At 38.0% G+C, this 25,555-nt stretch overlaps 1 protein-coding gene across 1 annotated transcript in view; it reads left to right on the top strand.

Annotated features, from left to right (window-relative positions):
• The first annotated feature begins 14,752 nt into the window (after positions 1-14,752).
• Positions 14,753-25,555, top strand: part of LOC128519678 (potassium voltage-gated channel subfamily KQT member 4) — a 64,647-nt gene continuing 53,844 nt past the window's right edge. The window contains exon 1 of the mRNA XM_053493498.1: positions 14,753-15,477. Within this exon, the coding sequence (XP_053349473.1) occupies positions 15,185-15,477 (293 nt within the window). The 5' untranslated portion in view covers positions 14,753-15,184. The remainder of the gene's footprint in view (positions 15,478-25,555) is intronic.

Raw genomic sequence — 25,555 nt, 5'->3', positions numbered from 1 at the left:
CCAGACTCTCCTGTGTTCTCTTAAGAAATACGATGCATCCGGAAAGTATTCACAGCCATTCACTTTTTCCAATGTTTTAGTCTTATTTCTAAATAGTTTAAATTCATTATTTTCCCTGCAATCCTGCAAACAGACAATAGCCCATAATGACAACATGAAAGAAGTTTATTTGAAATCTTAAAAAATGATCACATGTACATAAGCATTCACAGCCTTTGCCATGACACTCTGAGCACTTGAGATGTTCCTACAACTTGATTGGAGTCCACCAGCAGTAAATTCAGTTGACTGGACATGATTTTGAAAGGCACACACCTGTCCATATAAGGTCCCACAGTTAAGAAGACCACCGGGGACAGGATTGTATCAAGACACAGGTCTGGGGAAGGGTACAGAATACATTTCTGCTGCATTGAAGGTCCAGTGAGCTCAGTGGCCATCATCATCCATGAAAAAAGTTAGGAACCACCAGGACTTTTTCTATGGTGAGCCGCCTGGCCAAAGTGAGCGATGAGGGGAGAAAGGCCTTAGTCAGGGAGCTGACCAAGAACCTGATGGTTAGTCTCCAGTTAGAGATCCAGTGTTCCTCTGTGGAGAGAAGAGAACTTTCCAGGTGAACAACCATCTTGTAGCATCATATTCAAAAAGACTTGAGGCTGTATTTGGTTCCGAAAGTGCTTCAACAAAATAAAATATATGTTTCCCATGGTCTAAGAGTCCTTCAGGTGCCTTTTGGCTAACTCCGCTCTTCTATAGAGGCCTGATTGGTGGAGAGCTGCAGAGAAACGCTGGAGCTCTTTCAGAGTGACCATCAGGTTCTTGGTCACCTTCCTGACTGAGGCCCTTCTCCCCCGTTATTTTTTTTGTTTGTTTGTTAAGTCACACACTGAACTATGAATCATTCAAGCATGAAAAATATCTAACTTGGCATGAACCAGTGAGAAATAGGTGCAGATGATGATCAGGTGATGCTGAATGCTAAGCGATAATTTTTTAAGTTGTATCTTTAGTGACTTGTTCCTTTTAATTTCATTTAATATTAAGAAATGCAGGACTTTATGTTGCATTATGCATTATGTTAGAAATAAAATGTATTTGAATATTTGGTTTAAGGAAAACTAATCAAGGATGAAGCACAAACTGTACTTATAACTATCATATTTGCATGGTATGATATTTCTGTTATCATTTAGGGTATAACAGTTGTGAAAAGTCATGTACTCAGCAGACTCTTTTCCTTTTAAACAGGACACGGTTTATCTTTTTACTCAAGGACTCAAGAAAAAACTCACCAAGCACTCACACTCAAGGCTTCTTCCATAAATGGAAGTAAATACAGAAAGTATCACCATATCAATGACATACTGTATATCAATATTCGTTTACATTTTTCTGTTTTTATTTGGGTTTTCCATGAGGGTTATAATCATCAAAATTATGGTAGAATTAGTATAAAATAAGGGTAATAATGATGTAAACATGATTTCAGAAAACTGATATTAATGTACACCTTCTGCACCAAATTTATCATTGTTGTTTAATTGTGCATAGTTGTTGCTTCAGACCTCCAGGGTTGCTAGTTCAAATCTTCAAGTAGAAGTGTGTGTGGTGTTTAGGTGTTCTCCTTGGGCTTGGTGGGTTTTCCTCTGTATACTCCGGTTCCAAACACAAATGCGAGCTAGGCTGACTGATGCTTCCAAACTGCCCAGGGTGACCTGAAATGTGATATGTGGGCAATACTAAGTACCCACTTGCATCTTCCACAGAATTTAAGAGGGAACAGGGTGTGTTAACACAACGGCAAGAGGGAAAGATCTTAGAGAAGCCAGTGTTGCTACACATCAGTCTGGAAAGAGTTATGAAACCATCTGAGTTTATTCTTCTACAGTAAGAAAGATCATTCAGAAGTGGAAAGCATTCAAGACCATTGCTGATCTTTTCAGGAGTGGACGTCCCAGCACATTCACCCCAAGGTCAGACCATGCGATTTTTAATGAAATACAGTAAAAAAAAAAAAACTACATTTTAGACCCTACAGGCCTCACTTAGCATGTTGAAGTCCATGACTGCTTAATTAGAAGAAGACTGAAGAAGTACAGTTTGTTTGGAAGGCTTTCCAGGCGGTGCAGGGGTGATGATTTGGGATGACCTGGGCACCTTGTAGTCATAGAGTCGACCATGAAGTCCTCCGTATATCAGAATATTCATGCAACAGGACTATGGTTCAAAGCACACCAATAAATCTAGATCAGAATGACTGAAAAAAAAAATCAAGGTTTTGGAATCAATGGCCTGGTCAAAGTCCAACTCAACCCAACTGAACGGCTGTGGCGGGTCGTTTACAGAGTAACTGTGCGTAAGCGAAAACCCGAAAACCTCAATGAATTGAAGCAATGTTGTAAAGATGAATGGGCCGGAATTCCTCCTCAATGATGTAAGAGTCTGATGAAGTCATAGAGGAAATGATTCCTTCAAATTGGCTCTACAGACTACAGATTCATGTGGTTCACATTCACAGATTTTCCCACATTTTTTTTTCCTTTTTTGGCAACATTTTTTGTCAAAAAAATAACATCAGGGTGAAAAAAATTATTTATTGTTCTTCCTCCAAGATTGTATTTGCCTAACACTGAGATGTTTTTACACACACATAAAACTAACTTTTGGACATGACTGTAACAGTGTTATTAGGTCTAAATTATAATATAAGGCAGAGCACCTTGAATTTTATTCTCAAGCCCTTCTGTTCTCACTGTGTGCCTCAGCTTGGTGTGTGCTGTCGGTTTATACTATATTCAGTCATGCTTTCATTACAGTCAGTTGCCAGCTGTGTGCATGCTGTGTGCTTAGAAATGGCTTATGGGCCGTTATGTGACACATCTGTATCCATAATATTGATTATTTTCCAGCAACAGCGCACCCGCAAAGTGAGTTATTACGCCTCCATCAATTTGCAACGATTACAGTATTTAATGTACTAATGAACAATTATACATTATTTTAACCATTTAAACATTGCGTGACAGCCTTTAGGTTGATGAAGGTATGCAATCAGGGAGGGAAAACTCCATAGATGTGATAACCTGCTCATTCAGTACATTCAGGTCGTCAGCTGACTTCATTTTATTACCTCATAACGTTGTTGAATCTAGACGTGACCAGCTGAAGCAACTCCCAGATAATAACGCTGCCTCCAGAGGCTCGTACAGTGAGAACTATGTATGTCTGACAATCACTGTTAAATAGGGTCAATCTGGATTCATCACACCACATGACCTTTTCCATCACTCCAAATTTTTCTGATTAGTCTCACTAACAGGTGGTTTTCTCATGAGCACACAGCTGTTTGGTTCCAATCCCGTGCCTTCTCATCAGACTGTGTGTGTTTTTGCTACACAGCTGTGATTTCTACTCTTGCTTTTTTTTTTTTTATGATGCAGCGTCACCAAGCATTTACGTGACTTCCACACATAGTCACTTGTGAAGTTTTATCCAAACATACATCTTTCATGAAGTTGACGGTTCAGCGTTATCCTTCTGGGTTTGAATAATGCATTGCACAGGTCCTCACCCATTTAAAATCTCCTTAGTTGTTTTGTTGGTAAATTCAACTCAATAATTTGACACTTTGGCACTTTTTTTTTTGTCCAAGCAGTGTTGTTTAATGTTAGCAGCTAAGCGTATGATTTTTAATTGCACCACTGTCAGAGTCATGCAGTTATAGATAGTTAATCAACACCTTCTGACCAATCAGATTAAAGAATTTAACAGCAGTCTCATCTTTCAACCACTTAGTTATTTTCCTGAAAATGCACCTTCTGTTGTGTTTTATAACTTAGATAATTACAAAATGGGAAATATGAACATTAATACAGTAAAATACATGTTTCTTGAAAAACTGTTGAATTCTAAGCAAATAAGATAAAAAAACAACTTTATACTGATTTCTTGATTAGGAATAAGTGTTACAGTTTACTCACTCACTCATTCATGGTCTATACCGCTTCATCCTGTATACAGTGCCGTACATGTCATTGGACTGTGGGAGGAAACCCTCCAAACACGGGGAGAACATGCCGAGAACTCCACGCGCACACACACCCGCGGTGGGAATCAAACCCAGACCCTTGAGGTGCGAGGCAACAGTGTTAACCACCTAGTGTTACAGCTGTTCTTGATTTTAGAACAGCTGTGAGAGAGGAACTCTTCTTCACCAGATCTTTAATATTGACTGTGAGAAATAGGAGTCGTGTAAATTCCCTTGGAAAAAGTGGGTTCCTTAGAGGTTCTTTGAAAGTTGAACATTTCCAACTTTCTATGGTGATTTAGATTTTTTATTTATTCATACTGAACGAACTGAAGGGGACATAGAGACACACTAAAGAACTCTTTAATGTTACAGTTAAAAACCATGTAGTTTTAACCCTTTTTTTAACAGACAAACAGTATAAAAGAACTTTGAACTAGACTAAACAGATTCACATTTACTTTGCAGTTAAATTTGGCCTGATTTCATCCCCATTTCTAACTGTAACAAAAAAACAATCCACAACCATTCCTGTAGAGAAATTGTTGGAGAAAAAAATCATGAGACGGCAAATAAAGTGAGCCATTATTTTTCATGTGTGGAAACTGGTGCTTTACTTCGCCTCTTTGTTTTCTCTCCTAATCGGTTTAAACGTGCTGAACAATGGCCTCATTAATAGCTCAGACCCTAAATCACATCAGTGCTAGACTGTAAAACTGCACCTGACACTGTGTGCAAACCTGCATCCTGCTGTACTGCACAGTATGTGGAAAAAGTGTGTTAAACACCATAAGATATTTTTATTACTATGGGCAGTATGTTAGTATGCAGTATTGTAATGTAATTGAGAGGTGTAACACAATGCCACTATCTGTGTCTGTATGTGTTCCAACCATCTGTGTCTGAATCTATTGTGTGCTCCAAACATCTGTATTTTTTTAGTGCCCTGAATGTCTGTTTCTTAATCTGTTATGGGCTCCAAACACCTGCTTTAACAAACATCTGTATCTGCTTAGTACTCCAGTCTTCTGTATCTGTTTTTTCCTTTGTGCTCCAACTAGTATCTGTTATGTGCTTCAAACATCTGCTTCTGTATCTGTTAGGTGCTCCAACCTGGTTCTGTATCTGTTAGGTGCTTCAAACATCTGTTTCTGTATCTGTTCAGTGCTCCTAATACTTAATTCTGTATCTGTTCAGTATTCCAAATACTTAATTCTGTGTCTGTTCAGTACTTTAACATCTGGTTCTTTATCTGTTCAGTAGTTTAAACATCTGGTTCTGTAGCTGTTGAGTATTTTAAACATCTGGTTATATGGTTATATATATCTGTTGGGTGCTTCAAACATCTGGTTCTGTATCTGTTCAGTACTTCAAACATCTGGTTCTGTATCTGTTAGGTTCTCCAAACACTTAATTCTGTACCTGTTCAGTACTTTAAACATCTGGTTTTGTATCTGTTAGGTGTTCTAACCTGGTTCTGTATCTGTTCAATACTTCAAACATCAGGTTCTGTATCTGTTAGGTGCTTCAAACATCTGGTTCTGTTATGTTCAGTACTTCATACATCTGGTTCTGTATCTGTTAGGTGCTTCAAACATATGGTTCTTTATCTGTTCAGTACTTTAAACATTTGATTCTGTATTTGTTCAGTACTTTAAACATTTGGTTCTGTATTTGTTCAGTACTTTAAACATCTGGTTCCTTATCTGTTCAGTGGTTAATTCTGTATCTGTTCAGTACTTCAAACATCTGGTTCTGTATCTGTAAGGTGCTCCAAACACTTAATTCTGTACCTGTTCAGTACTTTAAACATCTGGTTTTGTATCTGTTAGGTGCTCCAACCTGGTTTTGTATCTGTTCATTACTTTAAACATCTGGTTCTGTATCTGTTGGGTGCTTCAAACATCTGGTTCTGTATCTGTTCAGTACTTCAAACATCTGGTTCTGTATCTGTTAGGTGCTTCAAACATCTGGTTCTTTATCTGTTCAGTACTTTAAACATCTGGTTCTGTAGCTGTTGAGTACTTTAAACATCTGGTTCTATATCTGTTCAGTACTTCAAACATCTGGTTCTGTATCTGTTAGATGCTCCAAACTATCTGGGTTCTTATCTGTCCAGTAGTTAATTCTGTATCTGTTCAGTACTTCAAACATTTGGTTCTGTATCTGTTAGGTTCTCCAAACACTTAATTCTGTACCTGTTCAGTACTTTAAACATCTGGTTTTGTATCTGTTAGGTGCTCAACCTGGTTCTGTATCTGTTCAGTACTTCAAACATCTAGTTCTGTATCTGTTAGGTGCTTCAAACATCTGTTTCTTTATCTGTTCAGTACTTTAAACATCTGGTTCTGTAGCTGTTGAGTACTTTAAACATCTGTTTCTATATCTGTTGAGTACTTCAAACATCTGATTCTGTATCTGTTAGATGCTCCAAACTATCTGGGTTCTTATCTGTCCAGTAGTTAATTCTGTATCTGTTCAGTACTTCAAACATCTGGTTCTGTATCTGTTAGGTTCTCCAAACACTTAATTCTGTACCTGTTCAGTACTTTAAACATCTGGTTTTGTATCTGTTAGGTGCTCAACCTGGTTCTGTATCTGTTCAGTACTTCAAACATCTAGTTCTGTATCTGTTAGGTGCTTCAAACATCTGGTTCTGTATCTGTTAGGTGCTTCAAACATCTGGTTCTTTATCTGTTCAGTACTTTAAACATCTGGTTCTGTAGCTGTTGAGTACTTTAAACATCTGGTTCTGTATCTGTTAGATGCTCCAAACTATCTGGGTTCTTATCTGTCCAGTAGTTAATTCTGTATCTGTTCAGTACTTCAAACATCTGGTTCTGTATCTGTTAGGTTCTCCAAACACTTAATTCTGTACCTGTTCAGTACTTTAAACATCTGGTTTTGTATCTGTTAGGTGCTCAACCTGGTTCTGTATCTGTTCAGTACTTCAAACATCTAGTTCTGTATCTGTTAGGTGCTTCAAACATCTGGCTCTTTATCTGTTCAGTACTTTAAACATCTGGTTCTGTAGCTGTTGAGTACTTTAAACATCTGGTTCTATATCTGTTCAGTACTTCAAACATCTGGTTCTGTATCTGTTAGATGCTCCAAACACTTAATTCTGTATCTGTTTAGGGCTTTAAACATCTGTTACTGCATTTGTTTAGCGCTCCCGACATCTGGTTCTGCATCTGTTAGGTGCTCTAAACATCTGCATCTATTCTGTATCTGTTAAGCTTTTGAAACACTTGTATCTATATTTGTTTAGGGCTCTTAACATCTGTATTTGTTTTTGCTCCAAACACCTGTTTTATATTCTGAATTGCAAACTGGACACAATTGCTTTATCAATTCCATTGTGTATTTCTTTGTGGTTTATACAAATGTGGACGGATGCTAAGTCAGTGTGGCTTTGACCTTGCTGATAGAATCACTAAAACCAGTAAGAGGCCTGACTGTAAACTCTGTCATGCACCAGCATTATTGATTGGTTAAGTAGGTTTGTCAGTAATGTCTCCAGCAATAACTATTTGATTTGTCTGTTGGATCACCGATATGGGGCGGTCATAAAATTCTTATTATTGCTAAGAAAAAAAATAATGTAATGAAAACAAATGCTGGTCGTAAGGTTAGTCCTTCTCTACATATACTCCACCTAAGGCAACAAATGTTGGACAAGCTGGTGGAGACAGTCTTTGAAGAAGCCCACTTTTCGGCTTCATGAACGTACTAATTTCTGGAGACATTATTTAATATAATTTAAGCAAATACAGAGTCAGCCAAAAAAAAATCTAAACACTTTCGGAAAAGAAAAATAGCATGATATATTAATATACTGTAATATTAATAATAATATACATCATCATATTATGTATTATCATAACATATTGTATCAATATACAGTATAACATATAGCAATACATTTAATATTATGCGAGTTTTTCTTGTGTATATATATTTTTGGCTGACTCTGTATTTTTCTTTTTTTTAAATGATATTAAAATTTTACAGTATGACTGTAAATATGCACACACACACTTTGTTTCTAAGGTGTGTGTGAGGAAGCCGTCTGCGCTCGACAGTCACCACAAAAAAGGTCTAAAGAATCCTATTACTTTCCTCGTGTCCTATTCTTTTCTAATTTGCTTCTACAGCTAATGAAGATGCCAGTGATGTAAGGTGGCTACTCTTAGCTTGTTGGCTCTTGAGGGAGGGATTCAATATACAAAAGGCCTTTTCAGTTAGAAACTGGCTCATGGCATATACAGTAAACCCACCCACTGATGCACTCACAAAGGCCCTCTTTTTACTCATAATTCAGTCGTGTGTCTGTCTAGTTTCCTACTTCAGTAGGTGTGACTCTTTACGCCTTTTTACTCTGGGAAACTCCTCTTAAATTATGGCTTCCTGTGGGATGAGTAATGTGTAGATTTATGGATTCGGAGTAGTAATAGACACAAGAATAGAATCCCTAAAAGACGTTTTTTTTCCTTTTAGATATAAATGACAGCGTGATCTTTCTTCTTCCTTAAGGGCCAGAGTATGAACACTTATCTCAGCATGAATCTGTGTTTGAGTGTTATTTCTCATAATAACATCATCATGTGGTAAGTAGGATCTGGGGTAAAGACCAATCTGAGACAGAGAGAGATTTTAAAATGGCATCGGGGTCTGGGAAGGCCGGGTGTCTAGGGAGGACAGGGGATCCGATCACCACTGATGTACCGATGCGTGTCTGAAATTCTGTAAAATGTCCCGCTGTAGCTGCCTGTATAGATCCTGTATAGATCTCTCTGAGTGACATGAGTGAATACAGCATTTGTGTGTGTGTGTGTGTGGTGTTCAGTATGCATGAGTGTGTAATGGCAAGGCCCTTTATTTTTTTTATCCCTTTCGGCGCCTACATGGGAAGGAAGGCGTCTGTCCGGGAGACTTTATAAATATGGTTAAGAAAAGGCTTTTGGAGTGTGGAGCTGAGTGGATGTTAGTGTAGGACGAGTGTTTCCTTTGTGTCCAGACGGTGACCTTTTCCCAGCTGTTTAGTGCCATCTAGGATGAAGCCTGACAGCCATTATAGTGTAGTTTTATTTGCAAGTGTGTATTTTTGTACAAATGACAGAGAGCATTTAAAAAAAGAACAATTTCATGAGTAACCAATAAAAATAAGTGGTACAGTATCTCAGAAACAATAGAGGGACAGCTGGTCATGTTTGGATGTGACAAAGATTTCTACTTAATGTAATGTACTACTTTTTTATATTGTAGTTAGTTTTTTGTTTTTCCCAGATAGCCTTCAGCATCAGGAATGCTCTGGAGGCAATGGTGCACCAGGAAATGATACAATACACAGAACATTTCAAGGAACGCAGTCAAAGTGCAGTAACTACATGCACAACTCCAAATATGTTAGCACAAGGTCATATGAGTGGGAGAGACAACTCTGAGTTTTTTTTTTGTTTGTTTTTTTTCCCAAACAAAAGAAATCATGTTGATGATGTTTTATTCTGGTTTGCTAAAATTGTTAATTTCCCCAGTGTATGAAGACTGTATGTATTTTTTTTATATTGTGAATCATATTCTTTTTTTATAGGCTTTTTACCATATCTTTTAGTTTTTTTGTTCAGTTCATTTCCCTGTGTCTACTGGCTATATAAAACTGTAGTTATACAAGAGTAATTTGTGCTATCCTGTGTCACACAGATTGATTGGGATTCTTTTTTTTTTCTTTATATCTATATTTCTCCAAAGCTTCTTCATGTCAAGGTGGCATGGTGGCATTAATTATAGAATTAGAATATAATATATAAAAACGTAGCTGTAGAAAAAATAAGAAGACAAAATATAAAAGGATTTAGTGATTAGCACTGTCGCCTTCCAGGGTCAGGGTTCGATTCCCAGCCAGGTTCGATTCCTGCATGTGCTTGGTGGGTTTCCACTGGTTTTCTCCCGCAGTCCCAAAGACATGCAGGTTTGGCTAATTGCCATCCCAAACTGCCCGTACCATGTCCAGGGTGTACCCTGCCTTATGTCCTAACTCTCCTAGGATAGGCTCTAAATACAGGATAAAGCCGTATAGATGATGAGTGAGTGATTGCTTTATCCCAAGGTACTTTTTTAAAATTCCTATAGAAATCCAATTTATTTGAATTAGGCATCCACAGAGGCTGTTACAGTTGTTGTTGTTAGTCTTTCGGCTGCTTCCATCACAGGTCCACCACAGACAGACCGACCATCGATCCACACACAACTAGGCACAGGTTTTACATCCTAACTAAATCCTTCCATTTTATCCGGACTCAGGACCGGCACTACATCCAGTGGCTGGAGTTTGAGCATTAGGTAAGAATTGAATCCGGGCTCGGGTGAAAAACCTACCATTTCAGCCACGAATGCTCCACAGTGTCTATTAGTATTCATATCAAATTCCTTAAACCTAACATAGTATTGATGGCTGATAACTTTCTTACCTGTAATTTGGTCATTACATCTTACATGCATGCATACTTGCACACTCCCCGGACATTTCTATTTGAATTCTATATCAATTTCCACACCATATTTGTTTCCATATTTGTACAGTCATATTGCCTTTATTTTGTACAGCTAAGGTTTTTAAAATATTTTTTTCATATTTTATATTTTTTCTTCTTATTTTTTCTACAGCTACGTTTTTATATATTATATTCTAATTCTATAATTAATTTCCATTCATAATCTTGATTTCAATGCATATCATACTGTGTATGACTGTGTATGTGAAATATTTTATTTTATTTTATAATAATAATATTTATTATTTTATATTTATTTTTAATATTTGTAATTATTATTATTATTATTATTATTATTATTATTATTATTATAAAGTATGGTATCAATGCAGCCTGGGTTAAAAATAAATAAATAAATAAATAAATAAATAAATAAACAAACAGTTTATGGAGCTTCCTGAAATATATCTGACCGTTGGTGTAAATGGTTCATGAGCCAATGGTTTGTTAAACATGACAAACAATAGCTTTATTTAATTTTTTGACCCACATCTCAATCAGACCTTTTGTTCATGAGAATTAGTATAGACCGTTTCATAACCCAGCTATGGTTGCAGTATTCAGGTCACTGCAGTGGATATCCCCTGCACCTGTTCCTGTTTGATAATCTCGACTTGGCAGAAACAACATGGGATTTTTATTTTTATTTATTTATTTTTTATTCATAGTTTCCACAGCTGGTCCCAGGTTTTCTTGCAATTACATTGGAGACTCTGAATAATTAGAGGAATAATTAAATCCCACAATAATGTTAGCTGAAAATATGCACTGGGTGATTATCATCAAAGGATATGCACGCTAATGACCTGGAGCTGAGTGATTCCAATGAAAGTCGTACAGAATAAGGGGAACAGCAGTGCATTAACTTGTCAGGGCAACCAAAGTGCTGGCTGGTGTTCTTGTTCTGAGGACAAATATTTCATAGAAAACTAAATTATAGTTAAAACAAACACCATACAGTACCCATTGTGATCAATACAGTGATAATTTGTCATAACTTACAATTTGTCTTAATTATTATGTTCTGGAAATGTACTGTATGGATAATATTTTCTAATATTCTTATATAATACATAATATAGAAATAAAGATATATTCCATGTATGTGAATATTGGTTATTCTCTCCACATCCTCCATCTTGTTTTACAATGATTCCTATGACTTTATTCAAGTTGTGTCACTACCTTTTATCGCCAGTCAGGGTCTCACACTTGATATCAGAATTTCAGCCTTATTTATTCTTTGAAACAAATGATAAAACATAGTATTTTCATCTCTTAGTATACATAAAGTTAAACAGAATATATGATTCTATTAAAATAGTTTCTACATAAACAATGTTCTTATTTTATATTGTTCCATAATAATAATAATCCGTGTAAATGTAGATCTACAATTTTCCCTTTTACTGTAATAAAATATTTTCAAATTGATTCTATGCCCATTGGTTAAGAATAATACATTGTCAGGGTTTGATAAATATGCATTGGTCTGTATCATAATCCCCTAAGATTGATAAGCATTTTTCTCTTTTAACTTACAATAAAATATAAAAATATTCTTCTTCCTTTCAATAATACTCCTTACACCTTTTGCCTTGTACATTAGTGTGCATTGTTCTTAGTATCTATTGTCCAGTGTATTTTGTGTATACTTTGCACTCATCTCACAAGATGATGTACTGTATTTGCATTTAATGTGTACTTTGTCACACCATGAGCTTGAATTATTGTGTGTTACACCATATAACATTATGACCACAGTCAGGTGATCTGAACAACATCACCAGAATCATCGCCACTCAAGGCTCATGCATGCCCCATGCCTCATCCAGCCAATGAATACCCAGTGCATCAGAGCTGCCACACATGAGGCCCACCAGGCAAAGATGCCCAAGGCCACCACACACCTTGGTCTTCCCACATCCCAATCCGATTTAGAGCACCCATGGGATGCATGTACTATTCCAATCCACAGAGGCCCCACCCCACAAACCCTGGTACCTAACATCACAGCACACCATTGAAGGCCCGGCGGAAAGCCACTCTGGTGACAGAAGGGCAAGGGCAAGGGCAACCCAAAACCTAGGTGGTTTTACTGTTAATGTCTCATCAAATGTTATGGCTGATTTTGTGTATGTCGGAATGACATCAAATCCCTGGAGACTTGGCTTAAAATTTCTGAAATAAACTTTTTTTATATATAATAAAAAATTATGCCATTTCATTACAGTGATAGAAACCATAAACCACAATTAGTAACTCTATTATATTTACAGGGGTCTGGTGGTGCAGTGGGTCACTTTGCCATCTCATAGCTCCAGATTTACAGTATTAACCTAAGCACAGGTTACTGTCACACTGGTCCTGTGTCCACATGCCTCCATGCCTCTCTCCCAGTGTTCCCAGGATTGGCTTTAGATCCACTGCTACCTTTGACCAGCATAAAATGTTTCCTGAAGATGAGTGACTTTTTATAATTAGCCTGGACTTACCTGGACTATAAACTAACTAGTAGCAAACAAAATTTTTGAAAAGCTTTTAATGTAAAGAAATGTTCTGCTGCAAATCCCATGGACTGAAAAGAAGACCAAAGATGCTTTGAAAATAGTTGGGAGGTCAAGAGAATTCCTCGTCAATTACTGTATAAAAGAACAATGCTCTCTTTGAATAGATACTTATTGGAACAATTAATGGCAAAAGCTAATTGGTGTTTCCAAATTACCTGTAGTGTAATTGCCATAGTCAACAAATACAATGTTCCCTAGTTGGATTGCAGAAGTTCCTCGATAAAGGGATGGATGGATGCAAACAGCAGTGCAGAGACATGGTTAGAGAGTAATGACGTCCAATCTTCAATGAGGGAATTGAACCTGAAGAAGAAGAAAGAACAAATGTGTCATGTTGTTGGAAAGTACAGCAATAAAACACCTCACGGAAAAATAAAATAAAACATTGCCAGTAATTTATAAATACTAAAGAGTTTCTAGGAATATGTAGTTAAAAAGTTTAAGCTAAAAATAAGCTGATCAGCTTTACTGTAATAATTGATATTATTTCAGGGTAAAGCCCATGTACTGTACATGTCTGTCTGTCTCTCTGTACGGCAGAACTCGCTGTCTAACTTATTAATTCAAAGAAAATTCATTTTGTAAGGTTGAATATCTTAAACCATGTTTACGCCAAGTTGTACTTCTTTCATCGTCAGCCAAATACACTCCCTGTTCAGTAATCGGAGAGTGAATCACAGATGAGAATCCCAAAAAGTAAAGTTTTGTCTTAAAATGACTCCAGCGTGTTAAAATCTACTTACACCACTTTACTATTTCAGCAGTAAAAATATGAACTAATCCCAGTAGAAATATTCAGCTTAGCTTTTCTAATTAGTATCTATTGGTGCAGGTAGTTGTTTTTCATTGAGAAGGTAGCTTATTAGCAGCTCAGTTTAAAGTAGATTATTCAATCTGGCACATAACTGTTCATAACATCGCTTTTACTGTACATTTCGAGTTGACTTATGGTGCAGGTTAAACTTCAAGCAGATATCTAAGTACTGCAAATTAAGTTTCAATTAACTAGGATGTTCGGATTTAAGATCTGCCCACAGTTTGAAACATGCGCTGTCAAAACTTGTATTTTCCAATATGCCACAAAACTGCTCATAACTTTAGTTCTACTCTACATTTTTTATTTCCTTTATGGTGCAGATTTAACTTCAGGCAGATACCTAAGTACTGACAAGATTTCATTGAATTCTGGTCCTCTAATGTATGAAACATAAAGAGTTTTAAACCAATGTACAGACAAAACATTTCCTTTATTGTTATAGACTAATTGGCTCTACAAGGAGATCTGTGAGCACATGAGGTGAGCACATGAGGTGAGCTGCACAGTGGGGAACATCTCTCTCTGTGGTGCTGAGGTTCACCTGGGATTGTGCGCAGACTCCGTGGCGCTCCACATGGCAGAGCAGCGCTGCGCTGAACTACCTACAGTGTACCTTCTCCACACTCAGACTCGGCTCAGCACATCCCGACACCCTGACAGTCTGTATGCTTTTGTTGTTGTTTTTATTATTAATATTATTGTTTTGTTTTTTAGGTGTGTGTTTTGGATCTCGATGCACGTGGGAGCCTGCCAAACTTTTTCAGCGTTTCCACGCGCGCTCTCAGAGCGCGTCCGCTTTAATGTGTCTCACACACGCAACTTCTCTCGAGTGTTTTTTTTTTTTTTTTGTCCCAGTGTGGATAAGACTTTTGTCGGCTTCTGCGCCGCTGTGACTCGGATCTAACAGCTCAGAATGCACAGCCGCTGTTTGGATGGGATGTCCGAGATCAGACGGAGGTCCGAAGCCCTGATGATAGATTTCTTTCACTTTTGTTCCGGACAACTTTTGCTTCGCGCGCACGTGCGTCCGCGCTCGAGCATGCTCCGAAGATAGATAAGTCGCTTCAAAGCGAACCTGCTCTTCGGCCGTTTTATTCGTTGAAATCATTCAATTGAAATCAAATCAAATTCCACGCGACACTTAAACCGTCGCTTATGGCGCCGCTGTATCGGAGCTGAGGATCGCCGCGCTGTCCCGTGAGCCCAAGGCAAGGCAATGCTGGCCAACCCGTCCAACAACGGCGGCGTGAGGATGCTCGCTCCCTCCGCGAGCGACGACGACCGGCGCGTGGAGTTCGTGGCGCTGGCGGCGGTTAACACCGAGCCCCCGAGTCCCGAGCGCGCGCAGCCGTCACAGCGCACCGGCCTGCTCGGAACCCCGTTTCCCGCTCCACCCGGACCCCGAGCCGCCGCGTCCGCCTCCAGCAAGCGCTACCGCAAGATCCAGAACTGCCTCTACAACGTGCTGGAGAGACCCCGAGGATGCGCCTTCATCTACCACGCGTTCATGTGAGTCAACATCTGTTCACTGAAAATGGGGGAAAAAAATTATATATATATATATGTATAGTCGAGCTGATAAATAATACCAGTGCCGACAATAATGTGGAGCATCAATTTTGCTCCGGCAGCAAGAAAAAAAAAAGAAAAAAAAAAAAAAGCTGTTCGACTCAATTGCACACCTGCCGCGCTCTCACCTGGAGACACTGACACTTCTGGAATTGGAATATCCTCCCAGAAATCACCAGCACTCAGCTTATTAGCACTTCTTTCTGTCCCCAAAACACATAATCAAGTTTGCACAACCTTTTTTTTTTTTTTTTTTTACAGCAAAATGCATTCCCATGCTCACTGAGCAAGTATAATTACAGTCAGTTTATTATTATTAGATGCACAATTTATTTTCTGATATCAGTCAGAGTCTGAGTCTAAGTATACACAGCTGCACAACATTTAGGATTCCTTCAGCCAGAACACAGCACTGATGCTTTTAAAAAAAAATTTTTGTTCATGTTATACATGTAACAAATAATAATAAAAAATGTATATGCCAAAGAAGCTGCTTCTGAAGTTTATGCAGCATGGATCTTTTTTACATTTTATATATGTGCCAAATTTTTAGCTTTTTGTCTCGCTTCAAACAATGATCATTTAAAATTTTAATCATTCATATTTCTTTGAGTATTAATACTTAAATTGGTGCAAGCTTCAAGAAGCATATGACCTGTGAAAAGTTTTGCTTAAACAGTTTTCTGATATAAATGCCTATGCGTTTTTACAAATAAAAAGCATTAAGTGTTATGAAAAGCGGTTGTATATGATCATATCTAAAAATTCACTTTTTCACCTAGGTGAGACACTTTTTAGCACCGATCCCATGTTTTGGCCGTTACTGTACACCTGATCACTAAGATCATGTTGGCGTGACAGTGATGGACTTTGAGATCCTCTGCTTCCATGCAATATCCCTGTTGTTTCCCTCACTAATAGGATAAAACATCAGGAAATCACATCAACGTCTTTCAGGACAATATCGATCCCACACTCAGCCCTGAAAAACACATCTTACATCATTCACGTCAAACATACAGACATGTAGAGCTTTATTGTAAATTTGAGGTTTGTATGTGCTTTAGATTTATACAGTTTCTCTAGCCAATATATTACTGGCTGATGGAATTCACATCCACACCATGATGTCCTTTCATCCTCCACTTGGTTGTTTAGACTATATATTAGTCAGCAGTTATGGTACATTTCACTGGCCTATTAGGAGCACGTCCGCTGCAGTTAAGAGCATATCAATCCCGGATGGCATAAACAGACTGATGGGTGGCACGCACATGAGGGAGAGTGCACATCTACTCTACTTCAAACGAAGTCAGGTCCAAGGAAGCCGTCTTTATTGCTTGTAAAAGCAGATAACAGTATAGTGTGCTATAGGCCACCCATAGATTACTAACCTTATATAATATACAGTAAGGAAAATCAAATCTTGGTACACTTATAGCTGTGTGTGTGACCTTCAAACCATATATTATGCTGTTTTAATAGCATAAATATCATTTCCTTAATAAACGTAAAAAAAAAATTCCACTAGTAGAAAAGTAAATGTCTCCACAAGTTCAATTGTGTTCTGTTTTTTTTTATTTTTTATATCTCTCCGTAATCTCTCACACCTTTGTGCGAGTCTGCCCTTCACGCGAGGTGCTTCACTAAGCACAGCACGGCCTAAATAAAGGCTACTAAGGTCATCTCATGAGGACATTTATTTCCTGATCATATTTCATATGATGATTTTTTTTTCTCATCTCTGAGCTTTCAATTAATTTCATTTCGAGTACAAAATTAATAATGTTATGGCAGCCTACATATGATTTATTCCTAAGTAGATTCTAGAGATTTAAAAGTTCAAACATAACTATAGGATATATACAGTATAAATAATATAGGAGGGACAGAATGTACAGTACACTATATTATTTATCCTGTATATTCTGTACCACTCACTGTAGTGTAAAGATGGTAAAGAATGTACACTATATGGATCAGAGTTTGTGAACACCTGACTATCACAGCCTTTACCACATCATCGGAAGTAGACATGTTGTATAGGATTTCTTTATATACTGTATGATGGCATTACAGTTTTCCTTTCCATGCAGTGGAAGAATTCGAGTGTCCTGCATGCTTTCAGACCTTGACCCCAGTGACCACCGTGAGTCCCCACCTTTAATCTCAGCCTTCTAAGAAAAGCAAAGGTCATAATCACAGCGAAGAGATTTTTTAACAATCACATACAGTATGTTATGATGGTTAAAGGTCCTCCAATTATATATCATATAGTCTATTATCATTGGTACAGAAGGGAGGACAAAATCAGACACTGCAATTCTTTTGAATGAAGACCAGTTACCGCAGTACATCCGCTATTAGTCATAGTAAGCTATCTACAGGACAATTGTTGTACAATTGTTGTGATTACAATCCGTCCCCTCAAAGGGTCTTGCCATTTGTCCAGGAACAGAGAGGGTTCAGTCTGCAGTGGCTCACCTACTGGAGTTTAAACAAACCATGCTGTCTGTCACCATCTGTTTACATCTGTCCAAATCCAAGAGAGGACAGCATACAGCACTTCTCTCTCTCTCTCTCTCTCTCTCTCTCTCTCTCTCTCTCTCTCTCTCTCTCGTATCCTAAAGTTACAGTAAGTGAGTCATGCACTGGTCTAAAGCTTTAAACTAAAAATCCATTAATAGGTTTACTTAAAATTTAAATGTCTTGTGCCTTATTCTTTATCATGTCAGGGATGTTCAATAAAATCAAAATCAAATTTACCTTATAAAAAAAAAAGAAAGAAAAATCCAACCACAGGTATTAAAACATACATTTATACTTGTTCCAGGTGCTATTATCCAAAAGTGAGGCAGTAAGCAATCTAAACATCTAGTTATGTGAGACGCCATACAGCTAAGTACCCAAAGGAGAGAGATACTAGACACAGTAGTTAAAGTAGTTATTCGGGGTGCAGTTGAACTCCAAATCAAACACATTTGGTTGTCCTTAGTTAGGATTCAAACATGGCACGGTGTGTCGGCATAGGAAACCAATCAATGATTAGGAATGAAATCAATGACTCCAAGATGTTACAGCCTGACATCAAGCTAAATTCCTGTTACAACACTGATGTTTAGTCCCCATATACTGCTGCAGTTTGGTAGTTATATACATTTGAAATGTATTAAATAGTGTGCCATACTTGTTACTCACTCCCTCATCTTCTATACCGCTTTATCCTGCATTAAGGGTCGCGGGGGCCTGGAGCCTATCCCAGGAAGCTTAGGGCACAATGCGGGGTACACCCTGGACAGGGTGCCAATCCATCGCCAGGGCATCATACTTTTTATCTGTAATAAAAATGACAATAATATGGAAAAAAACAAACGACTACTGTGGTCAAAGCCCAGGGTATTTTAGCCATTAGTTTTTTAATTAATTAATTATTTATTTTTATATAATGATATATAGAGCTTTTTTTTTTTTTTTTTAGGATTTGTCAGTAAAGAGTGAGTTAACCTTTTCGTTTAGCACAAAATAGACAATATGGTAATCAGAATGTCAGTGCATTTTAACCAACTATACAGTACAAACATGACTGAGCAAAAATAATTAATAAAAAATTGGTCATATAGGCAAAAAAAAAGCACATGATCACATGGTTGTTTTTATTTGTTTCTATGACCAAATATATAATAATAATAATAATAATAATAATAATAATAATAATAATAAGCTTATTTTGGGAGTGTTAATTTTTGCAAAATTATTTAAATATTCCAGTACTGGTAAAATTTACATGCTATAAAAGTAACGATAACTTTTGTTTGACATGTCCTGAAAATTCAAAGACACAGTTAGATGTCTCCCTATTTACACCTGTTGTATGTCTAAGCACCTTTTTTTTTATTGTCCTATGCTGTGTTAGCCGGAACGTATCTGTTCCACTTGGGTTTTAAGGGTTAATTTTTTAGAATAAATTCAGTTTGATCCTGTGACATTATAAGAACAATAGTACAGTAAAGTACGGAAGACTCCCCAAATAGATGCTTGTAAAATGACTTACAAGTGAATTTTATGACATAACAAAATGTTTTTTTTTCTTTTGAGTTCATTTCTAATTTATTTGCATTACAGAATGGATTTCAAAATGGATTTTTTGAAAAGCAAAAACCACTGCATAAACACAATATCACAAAAAAAAAAAAAACCCGGCGTACTACAGAGTCGCTGTAACGCACTTGCTACCACATAGTGTATTTGTGTTCCGAAGAATATTTGGCAGGAATCGGCAGGAAGTGCTTTATTTATAACTGGTGTCTGAAGAGCAGCGCATTAAATCCGAGTGTATGCCTTCGTCTACCTGAGACGTTATTACAGCCGAGGATGTCCTAGCTTTGCTCAGCGGTGCGTGTTAATTGCTTGAATTAGCTCTTTAAATGTGAACTGTTATTTGTGTTCCAGAGCTCAGCACTGCACCCGCAAGCTTAAAAACCGAAGTGTCTTTCGCTCACTTAACCTAGTTTGCGATTAAGCAGCGGGTGTAAATGTCTCAGGCGCTTAATTAAGTCTGTGAGTGTGCAGCAGATGGAGGGAACGCTCTCTTACCGGGTAAAGAGTAGCTCAGAGGGGCTGTTTCCCCTACATGCGAGTGTGCTTTTTTGCTGTTCGGTTTCAGCTGTTGCACAAAAGACTCAACTATTTTGAGCATGTCCTTCCAGCGGACCCAACGCGGCACAGCCCCTGTTTTAATTACAAAGTCTGGCTGTAGAAATGTCACGTCGAAGAAGGACTAACGAAGCACTTTGGTGGAAGCAGATTAAGCAGCTGAAGATGATGTGCTGTGGTTGTGAAGCTGATCTGTTGATAGGACACCAAAGAAGGGAATTCGTGACTCATCATAAAGGTTTTTAAACAGAGTACGACTTCCTGTAAAGGTTGTTTAAAAAAAATCACAAAGGAGATTCCATGTTTGTTCAGCATAAAAGTCGGGGCCACTTTAGCTGTTTAGAAAGCGGGATGGGGTTTTTGCGCGGGGTGGGGGGGGGGTGGTGGTTGTGGGAAGGGGGCTACAGCAACATGCTTACCTGGTAAACCAATTAGACAGATTCCCCGTGATAAAACAGGAGCATGTTCAGACCTCATCGTGGGCCTCATCTGTTTTTCTTCACACCACATATAGAAAATCACATGGTGTTGTCAACTGACCCTTAACACACAAAGCTTTTGTAGGTCACGTTCTACTCCTGGCCTGAACTCCAACCAGAACAGAAAGCTGTAAACACAACCGGCCATCCTGAAGTCCACTCAACGGCATGCTTTGACAGAGATCAGGTTTCCATCTCAAGTATTTATTAGGAGGAAGGCGGCCTTATAGAGTCTACATGTTCTCTCCGTGCTTGGTGGGTTTCCTTTGCGTACTCCGTTTACCTCCACAGTCCAAAGACATGCAGATCAGGCTAATTGGCGTTCACAGATTGCCTGTAGTGTGTGAATGTTGACCGGAGGTCCTACAATGGTTGTACAAATGGGAATAAATACAATCGTCACTATTGGCCTTTACAGTCCCTTTTACAGACTTTGTAACAAACCAGCAAAACCAGTTATCCCAGTAGATCTGTACTTTACCAGATTTGTAGCTAAACAAAAAAACAGCTGTCCAAAAATAACTGTCTCCTAAAAAAACTGTCCCATGGTGGCGCGGTGACGTAGTGTTTAGCACCGTGGACTTGTAGCTTCAAGGTCGAGGGTTGGATTCCTGCTTCAGGTCTGTGTGTATGGAGGTTGCATGTTCTCCACATGTTTTTTACTTTCCAAAGACAGTAGACCAAAATTCCCATAGCGTGCGAGCGTGTGTGTGCTTGTGTGCCCTGCGATTTTATTGGCGCTCCGTCCAGGGTCTACCTTGGTGTAATGTAAATGTAAAACTTTAAATGTCTTACACTGTGAAACTTGCATCATTTGATTTTAAACTAATAAAGGTTTACATAAAAGTAAGCATGTTTCCCCGGGTACAAACAAAGCATCATACAGAACGGAGCTGCATGTATATGAGAAGCCTACAGGACGGGATCGCTGTGCTGTTATGCTCTTTAATAATGCATTGTTTGTGCTTTTAAAGACATTACTCAGCAATCAAGAATCAGATCAGCATAGGACCCTCTTCTTTTAGGAAGGTCATTGATTTTTCTCAATAGTGGCGAGCGTGTTGTTAGGTCTGGTCTTGAGCTTGATATTACCCAGAGATATAATGGCAGATGACTGGAGTCAGGCTTAATTACAGTAAGCATGGTTTGGGGAAAATGTTTACTTAAGCAAGACATGCTTAGCTTTATTTCACTTTTTGGACCGAGCTTTAAACAGATAACAGAGTCATATAAGCTAATGAGCTTAATCGCAACGCTTAAGGTTTGCTCAGGGTAATTTGGGTTATAAATATGTATATTAAAGTTACAGTATTAATAGTATATGCAGGAAGTGGAAAATATACCACATTTACATTATGGTATTGTGCAGACACTCTTATGCAGAGCAGCTTACATTTTTATCTCTTTTGCATCTGAGCAATTGAGGGTTAAGGGCCTTGTTTAAGGGCCCAAGTGGATCTTCCGATTAATTAAATAATATTTTGTTTGTGCATGTATAACCAGCCTAATTACTGTTTCTTATTTAAAGGCACTGCTATGCCTGAAGTATCAGGTATTTTTGATGATCCTGATTTGACATTTAACTAGAGCTGGACAGTTAATCACATGAAAGTTGAAATTGTGATTATGGACCTGTGCAATTATTTAATCGCATTTAGGCTGTGATTTATTACAGGCAATATATACGCATCAGGAATTTATGTACAGTTTGTCAATGAAAGTTATAAAAAAAAAAAAAACTGTGTGTGTGTATATATATATATATATATATATATATATATATATATATATATATATATATATACTGTATATATATATATATATAGTTATTATTATTATTATTATTTTATAACTTTTGATATACACTACCGTTCAAAAGTTTTAGAACCCTTTTTAACTCCATGATGGTTCCTGATTTTTATTTCTTTCTACATTGTAAAGGAATGCTGAAGGCGTCCAAAAAATGCATTAATCTCCTTTGAACAGATATTGAGATATTCCTGCTACTTATGCTCTGTAAAGACTTCATAACGCCTCTAATCTAAGAAGCTGTTAAATGGTAATTTTTTAGGCTGATAACTCTAAATGAACTTCTCGTCTGCGGCAGAGGTAGGTTTTGGTCTCGCCCTCCTGGCATGGCCTTCATGAGAGCCAGTTTCATTATGGTGTTTGACGGATTTTGCAAATGCACATGACAATACTGTTCTTGCAAGAACTATTACAGAAAGGCTGACCTTTGTGTCTTAAAATAACAACTATCACATCAAAAGTTATTTAAAAAAAATTATATATATAATAAAAAAAAATAACTTTTGATATATATATATATATATACTGTATATATATATATATACTGTATATATATATATATATATATATATATATATATATATATATATATATATATATAATTTTTATTCATTATTTTTTTTTAAATAACTTTTGATGTGATAATTAAATATGGGCAAACATCCTCTTAATGAGATCATTTGTGCCATTATATGCAGTTAGCCTAGATACACGTCTGAACACTACATTGTACAGTTAATAGTCCCTACAGTTTAAAATTCCAATTGTGATATGTGTATAAATAATCACAATGTGATTTTTTTTAAATCAAATCGTGCAGCCCTACATTCACCTCTCTTTCTGTGCAGATATACCACATGGTACAAGTCTTCTGATAAATGGTTATTCCAAAATGATTAATAATCCAGTCACTCCGCTCTCATTCTTTCTTTCGGTTTGGGGAGAAAGAACATTTGCACGTTGCATGTTTTTCGTGCCCTTCTTCCAGAGTGCCTTCTTTTAACTTTTTCTAATATACTCATGTCAGTCCAGCCGAGATGGATTCTGTTTATGAGAGCATCATCTTAAACCCTCATTATTAATACATGAAGAAGTAGATGGGCCACCACTCGTGCACAAGAGGAGATGATAATGTCTGTCAGATACAGGGATTGATCAGACTCCCAGCCGGACATGCTAATGAGCCTTGAATACTATGCTGGCCTAAAGAGTGGCCAAATTTCAGGTGTATATGTGTGTGTGTGTGTGTGTGTGGGGCACAATACAAAAATCTCAGGCCAGTTGAGTGAAATGTGTCACCCAAGAAGCCTATAAATAGAAAGAATGCTGTTAACCCGTGCAAGTGTGCTGACTCTATGGCTTTGTCCTGCTCAATCAGACCACAAATCCGTCTCAGCTAACAGAGGAATTTATTTTGCAGACGGGAGTATAATAGGTCCGAACAGCTCACGAACTGGCTGTTTGTCCCGTCGCCTTTAAAAATACACTAATAGAATATTATAGGTTTGGTTTGTCTTTAACAAATCTAGGAAAGAAAAACATTCTGATCTTGTATAGTGTTTACTTGTTATATTTTCCGTCCAAGCAGCTGCACAGACACATAGTGCTGTCTCGCAGTCAGTAAAAATAATAGACTAAGTTCGCGAGTAGACGTTTGATATGATAACGTAACTTTATATCAGGTTGTAAAGCACCAACACTTATACACACTCACTCGCTCACTTACTCACCTTCTATACCACTTACACCCCTATACAGGGTCATGGGGGGCAGGGAGCCTATCACAGGGGACTCAGGGCATGAGGTGAGGATACACCCTGGACAGGGTGCCTATCTATAGGAGGGCACACACGCACACACTCTTACACACTATGGGGAATTTGGAAATCCCTGTTAACCTACTTTGCATGGAGGAAACCAGAGTACCCGGAATGAAACCCACCAAGACCAGGGAGAACATGCAAACTCCAGGGACACAGATCTAAAGTAAAGAATATAAAAAAATGGATTAATAAATACAATTCATGGCATGTCATCTGTCTTTGCACAGGTTTATTTATTGTGTAAATATACTAGACAGCTAATTAGGTGTCCTAGTTAGTAGGTGCCCCCTACATGTCCCATGTCCTGTATGTACTGTTGTTCCACGGTCCTGAATTTCATTGTGTGTTGAACATCTCCGTTTAAACCCCATTGTTTTATTGCTCGCAGCGGTGAAGTGTGTAAATTACGAGCCGTTATGAAGCCCCATATTTCGTCATCATTCTGGCCTCCTTTGTCGGCTTTCCTCCCCGTTATCTCTTTCTCTCGTGCAGTTTTTAATTAAACCCTTTAATTGGAGATGCCGAGGATGTTACACTACAAGTCGCTTCGCGTCAGCAATCAAACAGCCTCTGGGGTCCTTCCGTCTGATCGGTAAATAGCAACGGTCGGGTCAAATGATGCCCAGGTTTAACATTACCGAGTACAACTTTAGCTTCCCATTCACTACACACAGGAGAGGAAGAAAAATGACCACTGGTTATCTGCAGACATCCTGCATCCAAAGTGTCATCTGATGCTCGTAAGGGATGTGATGATTATCTTTATCATTATCTCCAATCTGACATCAAACATGACTCTCTCTGTCTCGCTGTGTCATTATCAGAGATACAGGATCCCAGATTAGGTCAGGGGAAACGTCGCCGTCCACACTCGAGATGCACATACGAAGCTGAGGACTAACTGAGCAAGAAATGAGATTAGTGTCAGAGCAAATAGATTGAAATAATGCAGAGCAGATGATTTGGTGGGATTAGTGGAGCTGGAGCCGAGGCACCCGGGGGAAACGAGCGTAGCCTGGTACATGATCATGTGCAAAGCTCTCACATGACTACAGAGTGTAATCTCAGTGCATGTGATTCTGCAGTGATTCCTAAACAAGCTTGATGAATCTCAGTTCTATACATAATCCACGTCCTTATTTTTATTTGAGCATAAAATCAAACGCTCGACATTGGCTCCAGTATGTCTGCGTTTCCACGACTTTATAGGGTCTCAGTGGTTTTCTGATGAACTTAACCCTGCAATCCGCTTTC

Source organism: Clarias gariepinus, chromosome 3, assembly GCF_024256425.1.
Source record: "Clarias gariepinus isolate MV-2021 ecotype Netherlands chromosome 3, CGAR_prim_01v2, whole genome shotgun sequence".
Taxonomy (NCBI): domain Eukaryota; kingdom Metazoa; phylum Chordata; class Actinopteri; order Siluriformes; family Clariidae; genus Clarias; species Clarias gariepinus.
The sequence above is the reverse complement of the archived record's forward strand: the minus strand, read 5'-3'. Positions and strand labels throughout refer to the sequence as shown.